The 17,285-nt window shown below is 44.1% G+C and overlaps 1 protein-coding gene across 2 annotated transcripts in view; it reads right to left on the reverse strand.

The window, feature by feature from the left end:
• LOC110513199 (netrin receptor DCC-like) overlaps window positions 1-17,285 on the reverse strand; it is a 632,990-nt gene that overhangs the window by 93,669 nt on the left and 522,036 nt on the right. For both annotated transcript variants that reach the window (XM_036976622.1, XM_036976621.1), the window contains exon 22: window positions 5,764-5,829. In XM_036976622.1, the coding sequence (XP_036832517.1) occupies window positions 5,764-5,829 (66 nt within the window). The remainder of the gene's footprint in view (window positions 1-5,763; window positions 5,830-17,285) is intronic.

Below are 17,285 nucleotides of genomic sequence, written 5' to 3' on the forward strand. Positions count from 1 at the left end.
ATTACCAGGCTTTTAACCCCCCTGTACTTAATTACCAAGCTTTTAACCCCCCTGTCCTTAATTACCAAGCTTTTAACACCCCCTGTACTTAATTACCAAGCTTTTAACCACCCCCCCCCCTGTACTTAATTACCAAGCTTTTAACACCTCCTGTACTTAATTACCAAGCTTTTAACACCTCCTGTACTTAATTACCAAGCTTTTAACCCCCCTGTACTTAATTACCAAGCTTTTAACACCCCCCCCCCCCCCCTGTACTTAACCCACGATGTTCAGGCCCCTACATACCCAGGCCCACACTGTTCAGGCCCTACCCTACCCAGGCTCACAACGTTCAGGGCCTACCCTACACCGACTCACGATGTTCAGGCCCCCACCTACCCAGGCTCATGACGTTCATACCCCCACATACCCAGGCCCACACTGTTCAGGCCCTACCCTACCCAGACCCACGATGTTCAGGCCCCCACATACCCAGGCCCGAGATGTTCAGGCCCTTCCCTACCCAGGTCCTACCCCGCCCAGGCCCAGAAAGTTCAGGTCCTACCCCGCCCAGGCCCAGAAAGTTCAGGCCCTACCCCGCCCAGGCCCGATTGCTTCTCCCAAATTTAAGGTTCAGCCCAAAACCCAAAACCAGAAATAACTTTCTCCGTTAGTAAATCCATTAGCTGTTCCTCTCTGTCTATCACTCGCTCTCTGTGACGCAGCTCACTCTGCTCATGGTGGCTCTGAGTCTGTCAGTATCCATAGCAATGGCTACGCTTGGGCTGCTCTCCTCAATGACGTGACATGAGAGAGTAGCTAGCAGTTAGCTACTTTTCATCACTCTAAAACTGGGCCGTTTTCTCATGCAGCAGGAGCACGAGCAAATGACCCAGGATCAAAATGTTAGTATTCAATTCAGTGATACCTGAAAAAAAACAGGCTCTACTCGGCCCTAACCCTCAGGTCGAATAGCAGAGCTCTAAACTCTGGCCTCGACTGGAGGAGCAGACTTAGAAGAAACCATCTTGGTCTGTCCTCTAGGTTTAACAAGGTGACATGTTCACATTGGAATTCAACAGTCATCTTTAAAAAAAAACATTTTTTTAAATTCTTCAATAATTATCCGGTCTAAATGTCTCAACACTAGCTATTACAGCATAAACATCAGATAATGTGTGAGAGTGCCTCAGACCCATCGTCCTGCTAACACACTGTACATGTCCCAAATGGCACCCTATTCGGAACATAGTGCACTACTTTAGACCAGAGCCCTATTCCCTATATAGTGCACTACTTTAGACCAGAGCCCTAGTCCCTATATAGTGCACTACTTTAGACCAGAGCCCTAGTCCCTATATAGTGCACTACTTTAGACCAGAGCCCTATTCCCTATATAGTGCACTACTTTAGACCAGAGCCCTAGTCCCTATATAGTGCACTACTTTAGACCAGAGCCCTAGTCCCTATATAGTGCACTACTTTAGACCAGAGCCCTAGTCCCTATATAGTGCACTACTTTAGACCAGAGCCCTATTCCCTATATAGTGCACTACTTTAGACCAGAGCCCTAGTCCCTATATAGTGCACTACTTTAGACCAGAGCCCTAGTCCCTATATAGTGCACTACTTTAGACCAGAGCCCTAGTCCCTATATAGTGCACTACTTTAGACCAGAGCCCTAGTCCCTATATAGTGCACTACTTTAGACCAGAGCCCTAGTCCCTATATAGTGCACTACTTTAGACCAGAGCCCTAGTCCCTATATAGTGCACTACTTTAGACCAGAGCCCTAGTCCCTATATAGTGCACTACTTTAGACCAGAGCCCTAGTCCCTACATAGCGCACTACTTTAGACCAGTGCCCTATTCTCTATATAGTACACTACTTTAGACCAGAGCCCTAGTCCCTATATAGTGCACTACTTTAGACCAGCGCCCTATTCCCTATATAGTGCACTACTTTAGACCAGAGCCCTAGTCCCTATATAGTGCACTACTTTAGACCAGAGCCCTATTCCCTATATAGTGCACTACTTCAGACCAGAGCCCTAGTCCCTATATAGTGCACTACTTTAGACCAGAGCCCTAGTCCCAATATATTGCACTACTTTAGACCAGTGCCCTATTCTCTATATAGTGCACTACTTTAGACCAGAGCCCTATTCCCTATACAGTGCACGACTTTAGACCATAACCCTATTCCCTATATAGTGTACTACTATAGACCAGAGCCCTATTCCCTATATAGTGTACTACTTCAGACTAGAGCCCTATTCCCTATATAGTGCACTACTTTAGACCAGAGCCCTAGTCAAAAGGATTTTAAAGGATATTTTGGGACACAAACATTGGTTAATGACGCTGACGCTAGACTTCAATTACAGTCCGGTTCCGCGTTGATGCTCATCTGCTATATTAGGGTTATTTCAACAGTATTATCTCCTATTCATTAAGATGCTTTTCAGATGACTTTCAAGATGGAATCCCAACGTTCCCAGGCGAAGAGAAACACAGATTGCACACATGCGATCTTTCAGACAGGGTTAGGATAAAAATAGACCGGACAATCTGCCCCACCCTTCTAGGAGTGGGGCAGATGTATTGGATTGTTTAATAAGTAACTAGGTAGGCTAACAATAGTAGAACATGAACACAATCCGGAACATCTAGGAACATGAACACAATCCGGAACATCTAGGAACATGAACACATTCCAGAACATCTAGGAACATGAACACAATCCGGAACATCTAGGAACATGTACACAATCCGGAACATGAACACAATCCGGAACATCTAGGAACATGAACACAATCCGGAACATCTAGGAACATGTACACAATCCAGAACATCTAGGAACATGAACACAATCCAGAACATGAACACAATCCGGAACATCTAGGAACATGAACACAATCCGGAACATCTAGGAACATGTACACAATCCAGAACATGAACACAATCCGGAACATCTAGGAACATGAACACAATCCGGAACATCTAGGAACATGAACATAATCCGGAACATCTAGGAACATGAACACAATCCAGAACATGAACACAATCCGGAACATCTAGGAACATGAACACAATCCGGAACATGAACACAATCCGGAACATGAACACAATCCGGAGCATCTAGGAACATGAACACATTCCAGAACATCTAGGAACATGAACACAATCCGGAACATCTAGGAACATGTACACAATCCGGAACATGAACACAATCCGGAACATCTAGGAACATGAACACAATCCGGAACATCTAGGAACATGTACACAATCCAGAACATCTAGGAACATGAACACAATCCAGAACATGAACACAATCCGGAACATCTAGGAACATGAACACAATCCGGAACATCTAGGAACATGTACACAATCCAGAACATGAACACAATCCGGAACATCTAGGAACATGAACATAATCCGGAACATCTAGGAACATGAACACAATCCAGAACATGAACACAATCCGGAACATGAACACAATCCGGAACATGAACACAATCCGGAACATCTAGTAACATGTACACAATCCAGAACATCTAGGAACATGAACACAATCCGGAACATCTAGGAACATGAACACAATCCAGAACATCTAGGAACATGAACACAATCCGGAACATCTAGGAACATGAACACAATCCAGAACATCTAGGAACATGTACACAATCCGGAACATCTAGGAACATGAACACAATCCAGAACATCTAGGAACATGAACACAACCCAGAATATCTAGGAACATGAAAACAATCCAGAACATCTAGGAACATGTACACAATCCAGAACATCTAGGGACATGAACACAATCCAGAACATCTAGGAACATGAACACAATCCAGAACATCTAGGAATATTCTAAGAATGTTAAGTAGAACTAAAGAACACAGGAAAGACAAAGGAGATTAGTCTCAGTCCCACAACACCTGAGCAGTCCCGTCTCTGGGAAAGGATAAATTACTCGTCCACTGCTCAGCTGGACATCCAGCTAGTATAATTACTGCACCCCTAGGGCACAGTTGTACACTATTCCCTATGTAGTGCACTACTTTTAACCAGAGCCCAGGCAGCATGGACAATATGTGCGCCAACTGGACGGTCCAAAGTAATGCACTGCATAGGGAATAGGGTGCCATTAGGGACACAGTCTCTGTTTCACACTGCTCCTGTCCATTGAGAACCAGGTACAATACATGGAGGGTCTGTGCTTCATCAGTGAACTCTGACCTCTATCATGCTGGAAGGCAACAGGCTCAACCATCTGCTCCTAATCAGAAGGACAGACAGAAGCCACCGGTTTCCTCCTAATTCATCCCAGCAGGCATTGCAGTGGGTCAGTGAGCACGCTGTCATACCAGCGAGCCCCGCCGATCCCTGGCGACGTTCTGCCAACACTCTCAAGTATGATTACAGATTACAGCGGGCATGTGTGTGTGCGCAGCTTGTTATCATATACATGACTCAGGCTGGATAGTGTTAGGGTTTCTCAGACTGGATCGGGCTACTCAGACTGGATCGGGCTACTCAGACTGGATCGCGTTAGGGTTTCTCAGACTGGATAGGGTTTCTCAGACTGGATCGGGCTACTCAGACTGGATCGCGTTAGGGTTTCTCAGACTGGATAGGGTTTCTCAGACTGGATAGGGTTTCTCAGACTGGATCGCGTTAGGGTTTCTCAGACTGGATCGTGTTAGGGTTTCTCAGACTGGATAGTGTTAGGGTTTCTCAGACTGGATAGTGTTAGGGTTTCTCAGACTGGATAGTGTTAATGTTACTCAGACTGGATAGGGTTAGTGTTAGTCAGACTGGATAGGGTTACTCAGACTGGATTCCTCCTGCTCCATCCTTTTCTCCCCCTCCTTCCCTCCCTCTCTAGTCTACCCCTCCTTCCTTCCCTCTCTAGTCTACCCCTCCTTCCCTCCCTCTCTAGTCTACCCCTCCTACCTTCCCTCTCCTTAGTCTACCCCTCCTTCCCTCCCTCTCTAGTCTACCCCTCCTTCCCTCCCTCTCTAGTCTACCCCTCCTTCCCTCCCTCTCTAGTCTACCCCTCCCTCCCTCCCTCCCTCCCTCCCTCCCTCACTCACTCACTCACTCACTCACTCACTCACTCACTCCCTCCCTCCCTCTCTAGTCTACCCCTCCCTCCCTTCCCCTGCTCATAAACCTACAGGCTGTAATGATATGCTAGTCCTTAATTAACAGACAAATTTCCCAACAGCGACAACTCCACAGCCTGCCGTGTGTATGTGTGCATGTGCACAGAGCCTTTGTCTATCTAGTCAACTAGTCTATAGTTACCAGAGCCGTTTCCAGGTCTGGGAACTGTACACTCAGTGATTTCACAGTAGGGAGTCGTTTCCAGGTCTGGGAACAGAGAGACTAGGTGATTTCACAGTAGGGAGCCGTTTCCAGGTCTGGGAACAGAGAGACTAGGTGATTTCACAGTAGGGAGCCATTTCCAGGTCTGGGAACAGAGAGACTAGGTGATTTCACAGTAGGGAGCCATTTCCTGTGAAATCGGTGAAATCAACTAGTTTTCCCAGACCTTGTGCATGGCACAACAGAACCAAATGCAAAAGTCTCCAAAAAAATAACCCACCCACTCACATGACACTCCTGACAGGCTAAAAACCAATAATCAAAGTATTTGAAAGATGTCGAATAGTATTTGAACCCAGGTCTAGTATAGTTAACTCTGAACACTGCACAGGGCGGTAACACTTTTACAATAGGGAGCAGTTAAGTCTGTGTGGGGGTGCTTACCGTTCAAACTGCTCCTATCAATCAGGTTGTTGTCAGAAGGCCAGTAGCCGCCATCTCCATGGCGACCTGTACAACAGACAAAGAGTGGGGGTGAGCAGGGATAGAGAGAGAGAGATGTGGGAGGGAGAGAGAGAGAGAGGAGAGAGATAGAGAGAGATAGAGAGAGGAGGGGAAGGGAGAGAGAGGAGGGAGAGAGAGAGAGAGAGAGGAGGGGAAGGGAGAGAGAGAGGAGGGTAAGGGAGAGAGAGAGGAGGGGAAGGGAGAGAGAGGAGGGGAAGGGAGAGAGAGGAGGGGAAGGGAGAGAGAGAGCAGGGGAAGGGAGAGAGAGAGCAGGGGAAGGGAGAGAGAGGAGGGAGATAGAGAGATGAGGGGAAGGGAGAGAGAGGAGGGAGAGAGAGAGATGAGGGGAAGGGAGAGAGAGGAGGGAGAGAGAGGAGGGCAAGGGAGAGAGAGGAGGGAGAGAGAGGAGGGGAAGGGAGAGAGAGAGGAGGGGAAGGGAGAGAGAGAGCAGGGGAAGGGAGAGAGAGCAGGGAAAGGGAGATAGAGAGAAGGGAGAGAGTGAGGAGGGGAAGGGAGAGAGAGGAGGGAGAGAGTGGAGGGGAAGGGAGAGAGAGAGCAGGGGAAGGGAGAGAGAGCAGGGAAAGGGAGATAGAGAGAAGGGAGAGAGAGAGCGGGGGAAGGGAGAGAGAGGAGGGAGAGAGGGAGCAGGGAGAGAGAGAGAGCAGGGAGAGAGAAAGCAGGGGAAGGGAGAGAGAAAGGGAGGAGGGGAAGGAAAGAGAGAGAGAGAGAGGGGAAGGGAAGGGAGAGAGAGAGAGCAGGGAGAGAGAGAGCAGGGGAAGGGAGAGAGAGCCGGGGAAGGGAGAGAGAGAGCACAGGAAGAACAGAGAGAGAAAAAATAAAATGTTAAGAATATATTATTTTATTTGACTCAACTGTGACACAGTGTATATGAAATGTAACATTAGCCTAAACGGCAATCCAGAGATAGCATACAGTGTGGGAGTGGTCTGAGTGTCTGTAGAATAGCCTGTATTGTACATCTCATTATACATTCCTAAGTGCCAACCAATAATGGGCAATTAGAAACTGTTGTGTTTGAGAGACAGGAGAGAATTCAGAGCTGGCCTTCTCCCCAACCTCCACAACAGAGAGAGATAGGAGACAAGGAGACAGGAGAGAGACTAGGAGAGAGGGAGAGAGAGAGAGAGAGACAGGAGAGAATTCAGAGCTGGCCTTCTCCCCAACCTCCACAGCAGAGAGAGATAGGAGACAAGGAGACAGGAGAGAGACTAGGAGAGAGGGAGAGAGAGAGAGAGAGACAGGAGAGAATTCAGAGCTGGCCTTCTCCCCAACCTCCACAACAGAGAGAGATAGGAGACAAGGAGACAGGAGAGAGACTAGGAGAGAGGGAGAGAGAGAGAGAGAGAGAGAGAGAGAGACAGGAGAGAATTCAGAGCTGACCTTCTCCCCAACCTCCACAACAGAGAGAGATAGGAGACAAGGAGACAGGAGAGAGACTAGGAGAGAGGGAGAGAGAGATAGAGAGACAGGAGAGAATTCAGAGCTGGCCTTCTCCCCAACCTCCACAACAGAGAGAGATAGGAGACAAGGAGACAGGAGACAAGGTGAGAGATACACAAAGAGAGAGGGAGAGCGATAGAGAGAGACAGGAGAGAATTCAGAGCTGGCCTTCTCCCCAACCTCCACAACAGAGAGAGATAGGAGACAAGGAGACAGGATACAAGGTTAGAGATACACAAAGAGAGAGGGAGAGCAATAGAGAGACAGGAGAGAATTCAGAGCTGGCCTTCTCCCCAACCTCCACAACAGAGAGAGATAGGAGACAAGGAGACAGGAGACAAGGTGAGAGATACACAAAGAGAGAGGGAGAGCGATAGAGAGAGACAGGAGAGAATTCAGAGCTGGCCTTCTCCCCAACCTCCACAACAGACAGAGATAGGAGACAAGGAGACAGGAGACAAGGAGACAGGAGACAGGGGGAGAGATACACAAAGAGAGAGGGAGAGCAATAGAGAGACAGGAGAGAGACTAGGAGAGAGGGAGAGAGAGAGAGAGAGAGACAGGAGAGAATTCAGAGCTGGCCTTCTCCCCAACCTCCACAACAGAGAGAGATAGGAGACAAGGAGACAGGAGACAAGGTGAGAGATACACAAAGAGAGAGGGAGAGAGAGAGACAGAGACAGGAGAGAGACTAGGAGAGAGGGAGAGAGAGAGAGACAGGAGAGAATTCAGAGCTGGCCTTCTCCTCAACCTCCACAACAGAGAGAGAGATAGGAGACAATGAGACAGGAGACAAGGTTAGAGATACACAAAGAGAGAGGGAGAGCGATAGAGAGACAGGAGAGAGACTAGGAGAGAGGGAGAGAGAGAGAGAGAGACAGGAGAGAGACAAGGAGAGAGACGAGAGACACAAAGAGAGAGGGAGAGAGAGAGAGAGAGAGAGACAGGAGAGACACAAGGAGAGAGACACAAAGAGAGAGGGAGAGCGAAAGAGAGACAGGAGAGAGACTAGGAGAGAGACACACAAAGAGAGAGGGAGAGAGAGAGAGAGAGAGAGAGACAGGAGAGAGACAAGGAGAGAGACACAAAGAGAGAGGGAGAGAGAGTGAGAGACAGGAGAGAGACACAAAGAGAGAGGGAGAGAGAGACAGGAGAGAGACAAGGAGAGACACAAAGAGAGAGGGAGAGAGACAAGGAGAGAGGGAGAGAGACAAGGAGAGAGGGAGAGAGACAAGGAGAGAGGGAGAGAGACAAGGAGAGAGGGAGAGAAACAAGGAGAGAGGGAGAGAGATCATGTCAATTCACTGGGCTTTATTGGCATAGGAAACATATGTTTACATTGCCAAAGAAATGTACCTCTCTCCAAACCCTCTCAATTCAATTCAATTCAAGGGGCTTTATTGGCATGGGATACATGTTTACATTGCCAAAGCAAGTGAGGGAGATAATACACTCTCTGTATCTATCCCTCTCTCTAACCTCCCCCACACACACAGATCACTAAACTACACTATACTACAGACCACTATACTATACACATTACACTAGAATATAATACATACAGTTGAAGTCAGAAGATTACATACACTTAGGTTGGTGTCATTAAAACTAGTTTTTCAACCACTCCACACATTTATTGTTAACAAACTATAGTTTTGGCACGTCGGTTAGGACATCTTTTCAGTTAGGACAATTTTTCCAACAATTGTTTAGAGACAGATTATTTCACTTATAATTCACTGTATCACAATTCCAGTGGGTCAGAAGTTTACATACACTAAGTTGACTGTGCCTTTAAACAGCTTGGAAAATTCCAGAAAATGATGTCATGGCTTTAGAAGCTTCTGATAGGCTAATTGACATCATTTGAGTCAATTGGAGGTTTACCTGTGGATGTATTTCAAAGCCTACCTTCAAACTCAGTGCCTCTTTGCTTGACATCATGGGAAAATCAAAAGAAATCAGCCAAGACCTCAGAAAGAAAATTGAACACCTCCACAAGTCTGGTTCATTCTTGGGAGCAATTTCCAAACACCTGAAGGTACCACATTCCTCTGTACAAACAATAGTACGCAAGTATAAACACCATGGGACCACGTAGCCGTCATACCGCTCAGGAAGGAGACGCGTTCTGTCTCCTAGAGATTAACGTACTTTTGGTTTGAAACCGTGAAGCACAGAGGTGGCAGAACTTTGCTGCAGGAGGGACAGGTGCACTTCACAAAATAGATGGCATCATGAGGAGGGGAAAATGATGTGGATATATTGAAGCAACATCTCAAGACATCAGTCAGGAAGTTAAAGCTTTGTCGCAAATGGGTCTTCCAAATGGACAATGACCCCAAGCATTCTTCCAAAGTTGTGGCAGAATGGCTTAAGAACAAAAAAGTCAAGGTATTGAAGTGACCATTACAAAGCCCTGAATACCCCCCCCCCCCCCCCCCTACAAACCTGACTCAGTTACAAAAACTCTGTCAGGAGGAATGGGCCGAAATTCACCCAACTTATTGTGGGAAGCTTGTGAAAGGCTACCCGAAACGTTTGACTCAAGTTAAACAATTTAAAGACAATGCTACCAAATACAAATTGAGTGTATGTAAACTTCTGACCCACTGGGAATATGATGAAAGAAATAAAAGCTGAAATAAATAATTCTCTCTACTATTATTCTGACATTTCACATTCTTAAAATAAAGTGGTGAAAATAACTGACCTAAGACAGGGAATTTTTACTAGGATTAAATGTCAGGAATTGTGGAAACTGAGTTTAAATGTATTTTGCTAAGGGTGTATGAAAACCGACTTCAACTGTACACTACATACCCCAATACTATGCTATAGTATACTATGCTACAGACCACTATACTACAGTATACTATACTACAGACCACTGTACTATAGTATACTATACTACAGACCACCATACTATAGTATACTATACTACAGAACACTATACTATAGTATACTATGCTACAGACCACTACAATACTTATTTCCCTCATTAAAATGCAAATCAATTTATGACAGTTTTGACATGTGTTTTCCTGGATTTTTTTGTTGTTATTCTGTCTCTCACTGTTCAAATAAACCTACCATTAAAATGATAGATCATTTCTTTGTCAGTGGGCAAATGTACAAAATCAGCAGGGGATCAAATCATTTTTTCCCTCACTGTATACTATACTATAGCATACTGTGTTACAGACCACTTATACTATAGTATACTATACTACAGACCACTATACTATTGTATACTATGCTGCCGGACACTATACTATAGTATACTATACTACAGACCACTATACTATAGTATACTATACTACAGACCACTATACTATTGTATACTATGCTGCCGGACACTATACTATAGTATACTATACTACAGACCACTATACTATAGTATACTATACTACAGACCACTATACTATTGTATACTATGCTGCCGGACACTATACTATAGTATACTATACTACAGACCACTATACTATTGTATACTATACTACAGACCACTACACTATAGTATACTATGTTACAGATCACTGTACAATACCATAGTATACTATGCTGCCGGCCACTATACTATAGTATACTATGCTACAGACCAGTATACTATACTATAGTACACTATGTCACAGACCACTATACTATACTATAGTATACTATGCTACAGACCACTATACTATACTATAGCATACTATGTCACAGACCACTATACTATACTATAGTATACTATGCTACAGACCACTATACTATACTATAGTATACTATGTCACAGACCTCAATAATATACCATAGTATACTATACCACTATACTATACTATACTATGCCACATACTATGGTAGACTATACTACAGACCACTATACTATAATATGCTACGGACCACTATACTATGGTAGACTATGCTACAGACCACTATACTATATTATAGTATATCATTAGGGACTCTAAAACACACTCTAGGACAGTGACTCTAAATCAAATTCTAGATCAGGGACTCTAAAACACACTCTAGAACAGGGACTCTAAAACACACTCTAAAACAGCGACTCTAAAACACATTCTAGGACAGGGACTCTAAATCACATTCTAGAGCAGGGACTCTAAAACACACTCTAGAACAGGGACTCTAAAACACACTCTAGAACAGGGAATCTAAATCACATTCTAGAACAGGGACTCTAAAACACACTCTAGAACAGGGACTCTAAAACACACTCTAGAACAGGGACTGTAAAACACACTCTAGAGAAGGGACTGTAAAACACACTCTAGAGCAGGGACTCTAAAACACACTCTAGAGAGGGGACTCTAAAACAGACTCTAGAACAGGGACTCTAAAACACTCTAGAACAGGGACTGTAAAACACACTCTAGAACAGGGACTCTAAAACACACTCTAGAACAGGGACTCTAAAACACACTCTAAAACAGGGACTGTAAAACACACTCTAAAATAGGGACTGTAAAACACACTCTAGAAGGGGGACTCTAAAACACACTCAAAAAAGGGACTCTAAATCACACTCTAGAACATGGACTCTAAATCACATTATAGAACAGGGACTCTAAATCACACTAGAACATGGACTCTAAATCACATTATAGAACATGGACTCTAAATCACATTCTAGAACAGGGACTCTAAATCACAATAGAACAGGGACTCTAAATCACATTCTAGAACAGGACTCTAAATCACATTCTAGAACAGGGACTCTAAATCACATTCTAGAACAGGGACTCTAAATCACATTCTAGAACAGGGACTCTAAATCACATTCTAGAACAGGGACTCTAAATCACATTCTAGAACAGGGACTCTAGATCACATTCTAGAATAGGGACTCTAAATCACATTATAGAACAGGGACTCTAAATCACATTCAAGAACAGGGGCTCTAAATCACATTATAGAACAGGGACTCTAAATCACATTATAGAGTGTGTTTAGAGTCCCTGATCTAGAACAGGAACATCTCTCTTTCTGCTCTTTGATGTTCTTTCATGGAGGAGGAAAGAAAGAGAGGCATCAGTTACAGCTCTTCTGATGCTAACGGAGAGGCATCAGTTACAGCTCTTCTGATGCTAACGGAGAGGCATCAGTTATAGCTCTTCTGATGCTAACGGAGAGGCATCAGTTACAGCTCTTCTGATGCTAACGGAGAGGCATCAGTTACAGCTCTTCTGATGCTAACGGAGAGGCATCAGTTACAGCTCTTCTGATCAGTGGAGGCTGAATTTTCTAAAATTGTATTTAATTATATTTAAAAAGTGATCCTTTTTAGATAAAACTATACTAAATATAATCACGTCACCAAATAATTGATTAAAGGTTCTACAGTAGCCTCAACAGCACTCCGTATGGTAGCACCATGGTGTAGCCAGAGGACAGCTACCTTCTGTCCTCCTCTGGGTACATTGACTTCAATACAATCCCTATGAGGCTCATGGTTCTCACCCCCTCCTATAGACTTACACATTAATTATGATGAATTCCGGAGGACGTCCTCCAACCTATCAGAAGGAGGGCCAGGGGCGCCAGGAGGACCCAGAGGGGTCAGGAGAGGGGCCAGCAGGAGGCAGGAATGTACAGGGGAGGGGGGGGGGGGCAGGGGGTGCCAGAAGGGCCAGGAGGTTCCATAGGGGCAAGTGGGGGCCAAGGGGCCAGAGGGTCCAGATGGGGTCATGCGGGGCAAGGAGGGGTCAGAGAGACTAGAAGGGTCCAGGGAGGGGCAGGCAGAGGGGGGCCAGATTAATCAGGAGGGGCCAGAGGAGGAGCCAGAGAAACGGCCCCAAGCATCGATCTCCAGCCTGGGCTTCAACCACTGCCTCCCCTGGTGCCGTTTCACAAGATTTATATGCTATGAGTGTGTGTGTGTGTGTGTGTGTGTGTGTGTGTGTGTGTGTGTGTGTGTGTGTGTGTGTGTGTGTGTGTGTGTGTGCGTGTGTGTGTGTGTGTATGTGTTAATGCCAAGACCTACAAGGGCTTTCCACTCAAGTCAAGAAATGAATTTAGCCCCTGAGTCCTGGAACTAACTTAGCCCCTGAGTCCTGGCCCACATTTTTACTCCAGTACCCAATATCTGATATTTATTTATCCCTGTATTTTCATGTGTTTGTGATTTCACAACGTTAAATGCTGTCCTTTGTTAAGGGTAAATTGAGGGGCCTGGGCCACAGTGCATGAAGTACAACGCCTGAGTGCATTGACCATAGTTAACTACCGTATGTCAAGGTCTCGATGGAGACAGGTTGTTTGTTTTTTGTTTACCTTCAGAGCTGGTACAGAATCCATTATATAAACCAGCATAATGTCCTCATTTTGAATGAAATAGACTGAAGCGGTATTAAACAGCATTAACAGGTCACAGTGAGGACATATGGAATCATTTGGAAATGTGTCCCAAATGGCACCCTATCTACAGTACATAGTGGAGTGCCTTTGATAGGGTGCCATATGGCCCTGGTCAATGTAGGGTACTATATATAGGGAATAGGGTGCCATATGGCCCTGGTCAATGTAGGGTACTATATATAGGGAATAGGGTGCCATATGGCCCTGGTCAATGTAGGGTACTATATATAGGGAATAGGGTGCCATTTCATGGGAAACAGTCTCTGTCTTCACGGATGAACCTTCATCTGTAAAAACAGATGTTTTATTTAATAACATCTAGCTTAGAGTACTTTAAAAAAAATAGATGTGCCTAAATAATCATACGCTTTCATAAGACCATTTCATATGATGACTAAAAACACCTTTAAAAAAAATAAATCTCTCTCAAAATAATTGTTTGCACAAAACGTCAATTAAAAGCTGTGCGAGAGTAGCCTGATGACTCAGGGGTTCACTACAGACTTCAGTCTGAGAGTAGCCTGATGACTCAGGGGTTCACTACAGACTTCAGTCTGAGAGTAGCCTGATGACTCAGGGGTTCACTACAGACTTCAGTCTGAGAGTAGCCTGATGACTCAGGGGTTCACTACAGACTTCAGTCTGAGAGTAGCCTGATGACTCAGGGGTTCACTACAGACTTCAGTCTGAGAGTAGCCTGATGACTCAGGGGTCAACACCTATCATACTACTATGACTGACCCTGTTAAACAACACCTATCAAACTACTATGACTGACCCTGTACAACAACACCTATCATACTACTATGACTGACCCTGTAAAACAACACCTATCATACTACTATGACTGACCCTGTACAACAACACCTATCATACTACTATGACTGACCCTGTAAAACAACATCTATCATACTACTATGACTGACCCTGTAAAACAACACCTATCATACTACTATGACTGACCCTGTACAACAACACCTATCATACTACTATGACTGACCCTGTACAACAACACCTATCATACTACTATGACTGACCCTGTAAAACAACACCTATCGTACTACTGACTGACCCTGTAAAACAACACCTATCATACTACTATGACTGACCCTGTAAAACAACACCTATCATACTACTATGACTGACCCTGTAAAACAACAGCTATCATACTACTATGACTGACCCTGTACAACAACACCTATCATACTACTATGACTGACCCTGTACAACAACACCTATCATACTACTATGACTGACCCTGTACAACAACACCTATCATACTACTATGACTGACCCTGTACAACAACACCTATCATACTACTATGACTGACCCTGTAAAACAACACCTATCATACTACTATGACTGACCCTGTACAACAACACCTATCATACTACTATGACTGACCCTGTACAACAACACCTATCATACTACTATGACTGACCCTGTACAACAACACCTATCATACTACTATGACTGACCCTGTACAACAACACCTATCATACTACTATGACTGACCCTGTAAAACAACACCTATCATACTACTATGACTGACCCTGTAAAACAACACCTATCATACTACTATGACTGACCCTGTACAACAACACCTATCATACTACTCTGACTGACCCTGTAAAACAACACCTATCAAACTACTATGACTGACCCTGTACAACAACACATCACACAGCACCTGTCATGTGACAATAAACCATTTGTTTTTTCCTCGTTGTCCACTTCATTAAAACTCTACAGAATATCTCTCATTACTGGCATAGCCACAAAAAGACAAAAGAGGGGTCAAATACTAGCGTACTACATACTTAAACTGCATACTATGAGGCATCGTCGCGGTGTTTAAAAAAACATACGCAGGATGCCGGTCCGTAATGTAGTAGCGGCTCCTGATTGGCTGAGTAGACGCTGGTGAATCAGGTGCGGGTGGATATTTCCAAATTCAACAGACAAGCATCACATTAACCAGCCTGATAAATTTCCAATTTGATTAATTTGTCTAAACTCTGAATAGAATAGGAATGGAGATATAGACCTATTCAGGCTGGTTATAGACTTATTCAGTCTGGTTATAGACCTACTCAGTCTGGTTATAGACCTCCTCAGGCTGGTTATAGACCTCCTCAGGCTGGTTATAGACCTACTCAGGCTGGTTATAGACCTCCTCAGGCTGGTTATAGACAGACTATAACATTCAACCTAATGGAGTTATAGACCTATTCAGGCTGGTTATAGACCTCCTCAGGCTGATTATAGACCTATTCAGGCTGGTTATAGACCTATTCAGGCTGGTTATAGACATACTCAGGCTGGTTATAGACAGACTATCACATTCAACCTAATGGAGTTATAGACCTACTCAGGCTGGTTATATACCTATTCAGGCTGGTTATAGACCTCCTCATGCTGGTTATAGACCTCCTCAGGCTGGTTATAGACCTCCTCAGGCTGGTTATAGACCTCCTCAGGCTGGTTATAGACCTACTCAGGCTGGTTATAGACATACTCAGGCTGGTTATAGACAGACTATAACATTCAACCTAATGGAGTTATAGACCTACTCAGGCTGGTTATAGACCTCCTCAGGCTGGTTATAGACATACTCAGGCTGGTTATAGACAGACTATAACATTCAACCTAATGGCGTTATAGACCTACTCAGGCTGGTTATAGACCTCCTCAGGCTGGTTATAGACATACTCAGGCTGGTTATAGACAGACTATAACATTCAACCTAATGGAGTTATAGACCTACTCAGGCTGGTTATAGACAGACTATCACATTAAACCTATACTGTAGACCATATAGTCCATCTATCTGATTTAAAAAAGACTAAAGACAGAGACAGATGATTTGGTTCCAGTTTACCAGATACAGTATATTATATATTAGTGTACCCATAGTGTTGTAACATATATAAATTAAATCAAATAGCCTAGTACACACACCAACACTTTTCAACTGATCAAATCAAAAGGGCAATTGGATAGGTGGAAAAAAATAGTGGACAGTCTGGTGCAGCGCAACATTATAAACTAAAGCACTGATCAGTGGGAACAGAGATCAGAGTGACCGCTAAAGGTGGACAACAACATTATAAACTAAAGCACTGATCAGTGGGAACAGAGATCAGAGTGACCGCTAAAGGTGGACAACAACATTATAAACTAAAGCACTGATCAGTGGGAACAGAGATCAGAGTGACCGCTAAAGGTGGACAACAACATTATAAACTAAAGCACTGATCAGTGGGAACAGAGATCAGAGTGACCGCTAAAGATTTGATCCAAAAAATTAAATCATGAAATAGGGTTGCCTAGCTTACACGACTAAAACAATCCATTCAAATCAAATGGTTTGATAAACATGACATTAATAACACCGCCAGCCACATCCCGAATCCCCGAATGCCGACATATTCAGAAATCAAAAAAAGACTTTAGTATTTAGTTTAAAAAGCTCTGAGGAAGGCCATATACACATATATATTCATATAACACTTTTCAATGAGAAAAAAAAAATCAATTTTGGCTAAAAAATCTAATAGAAAATAATTCTGTTTTCCAAGATGTAGCCTACGACGCAATCTATACTCTGGTCGTTTTAATAAGGAGAACAAAAAAACGACTT

The sequence above is a fragment of the Oncorhynchus mykiss genome, chromosome 5 (assembly GCF_013265735.2).
Source record: "Oncorhynchus mykiss isolate Arlee chromosome 5, USDA_OmykA_1.1, whole genome shotgun sequence".
NCBI lineage: Eukaryota > Metazoa > Chordata > Actinopteri > Salmoniformes > Salmonidae > Oncorhynchus > Oncorhynchus mykiss.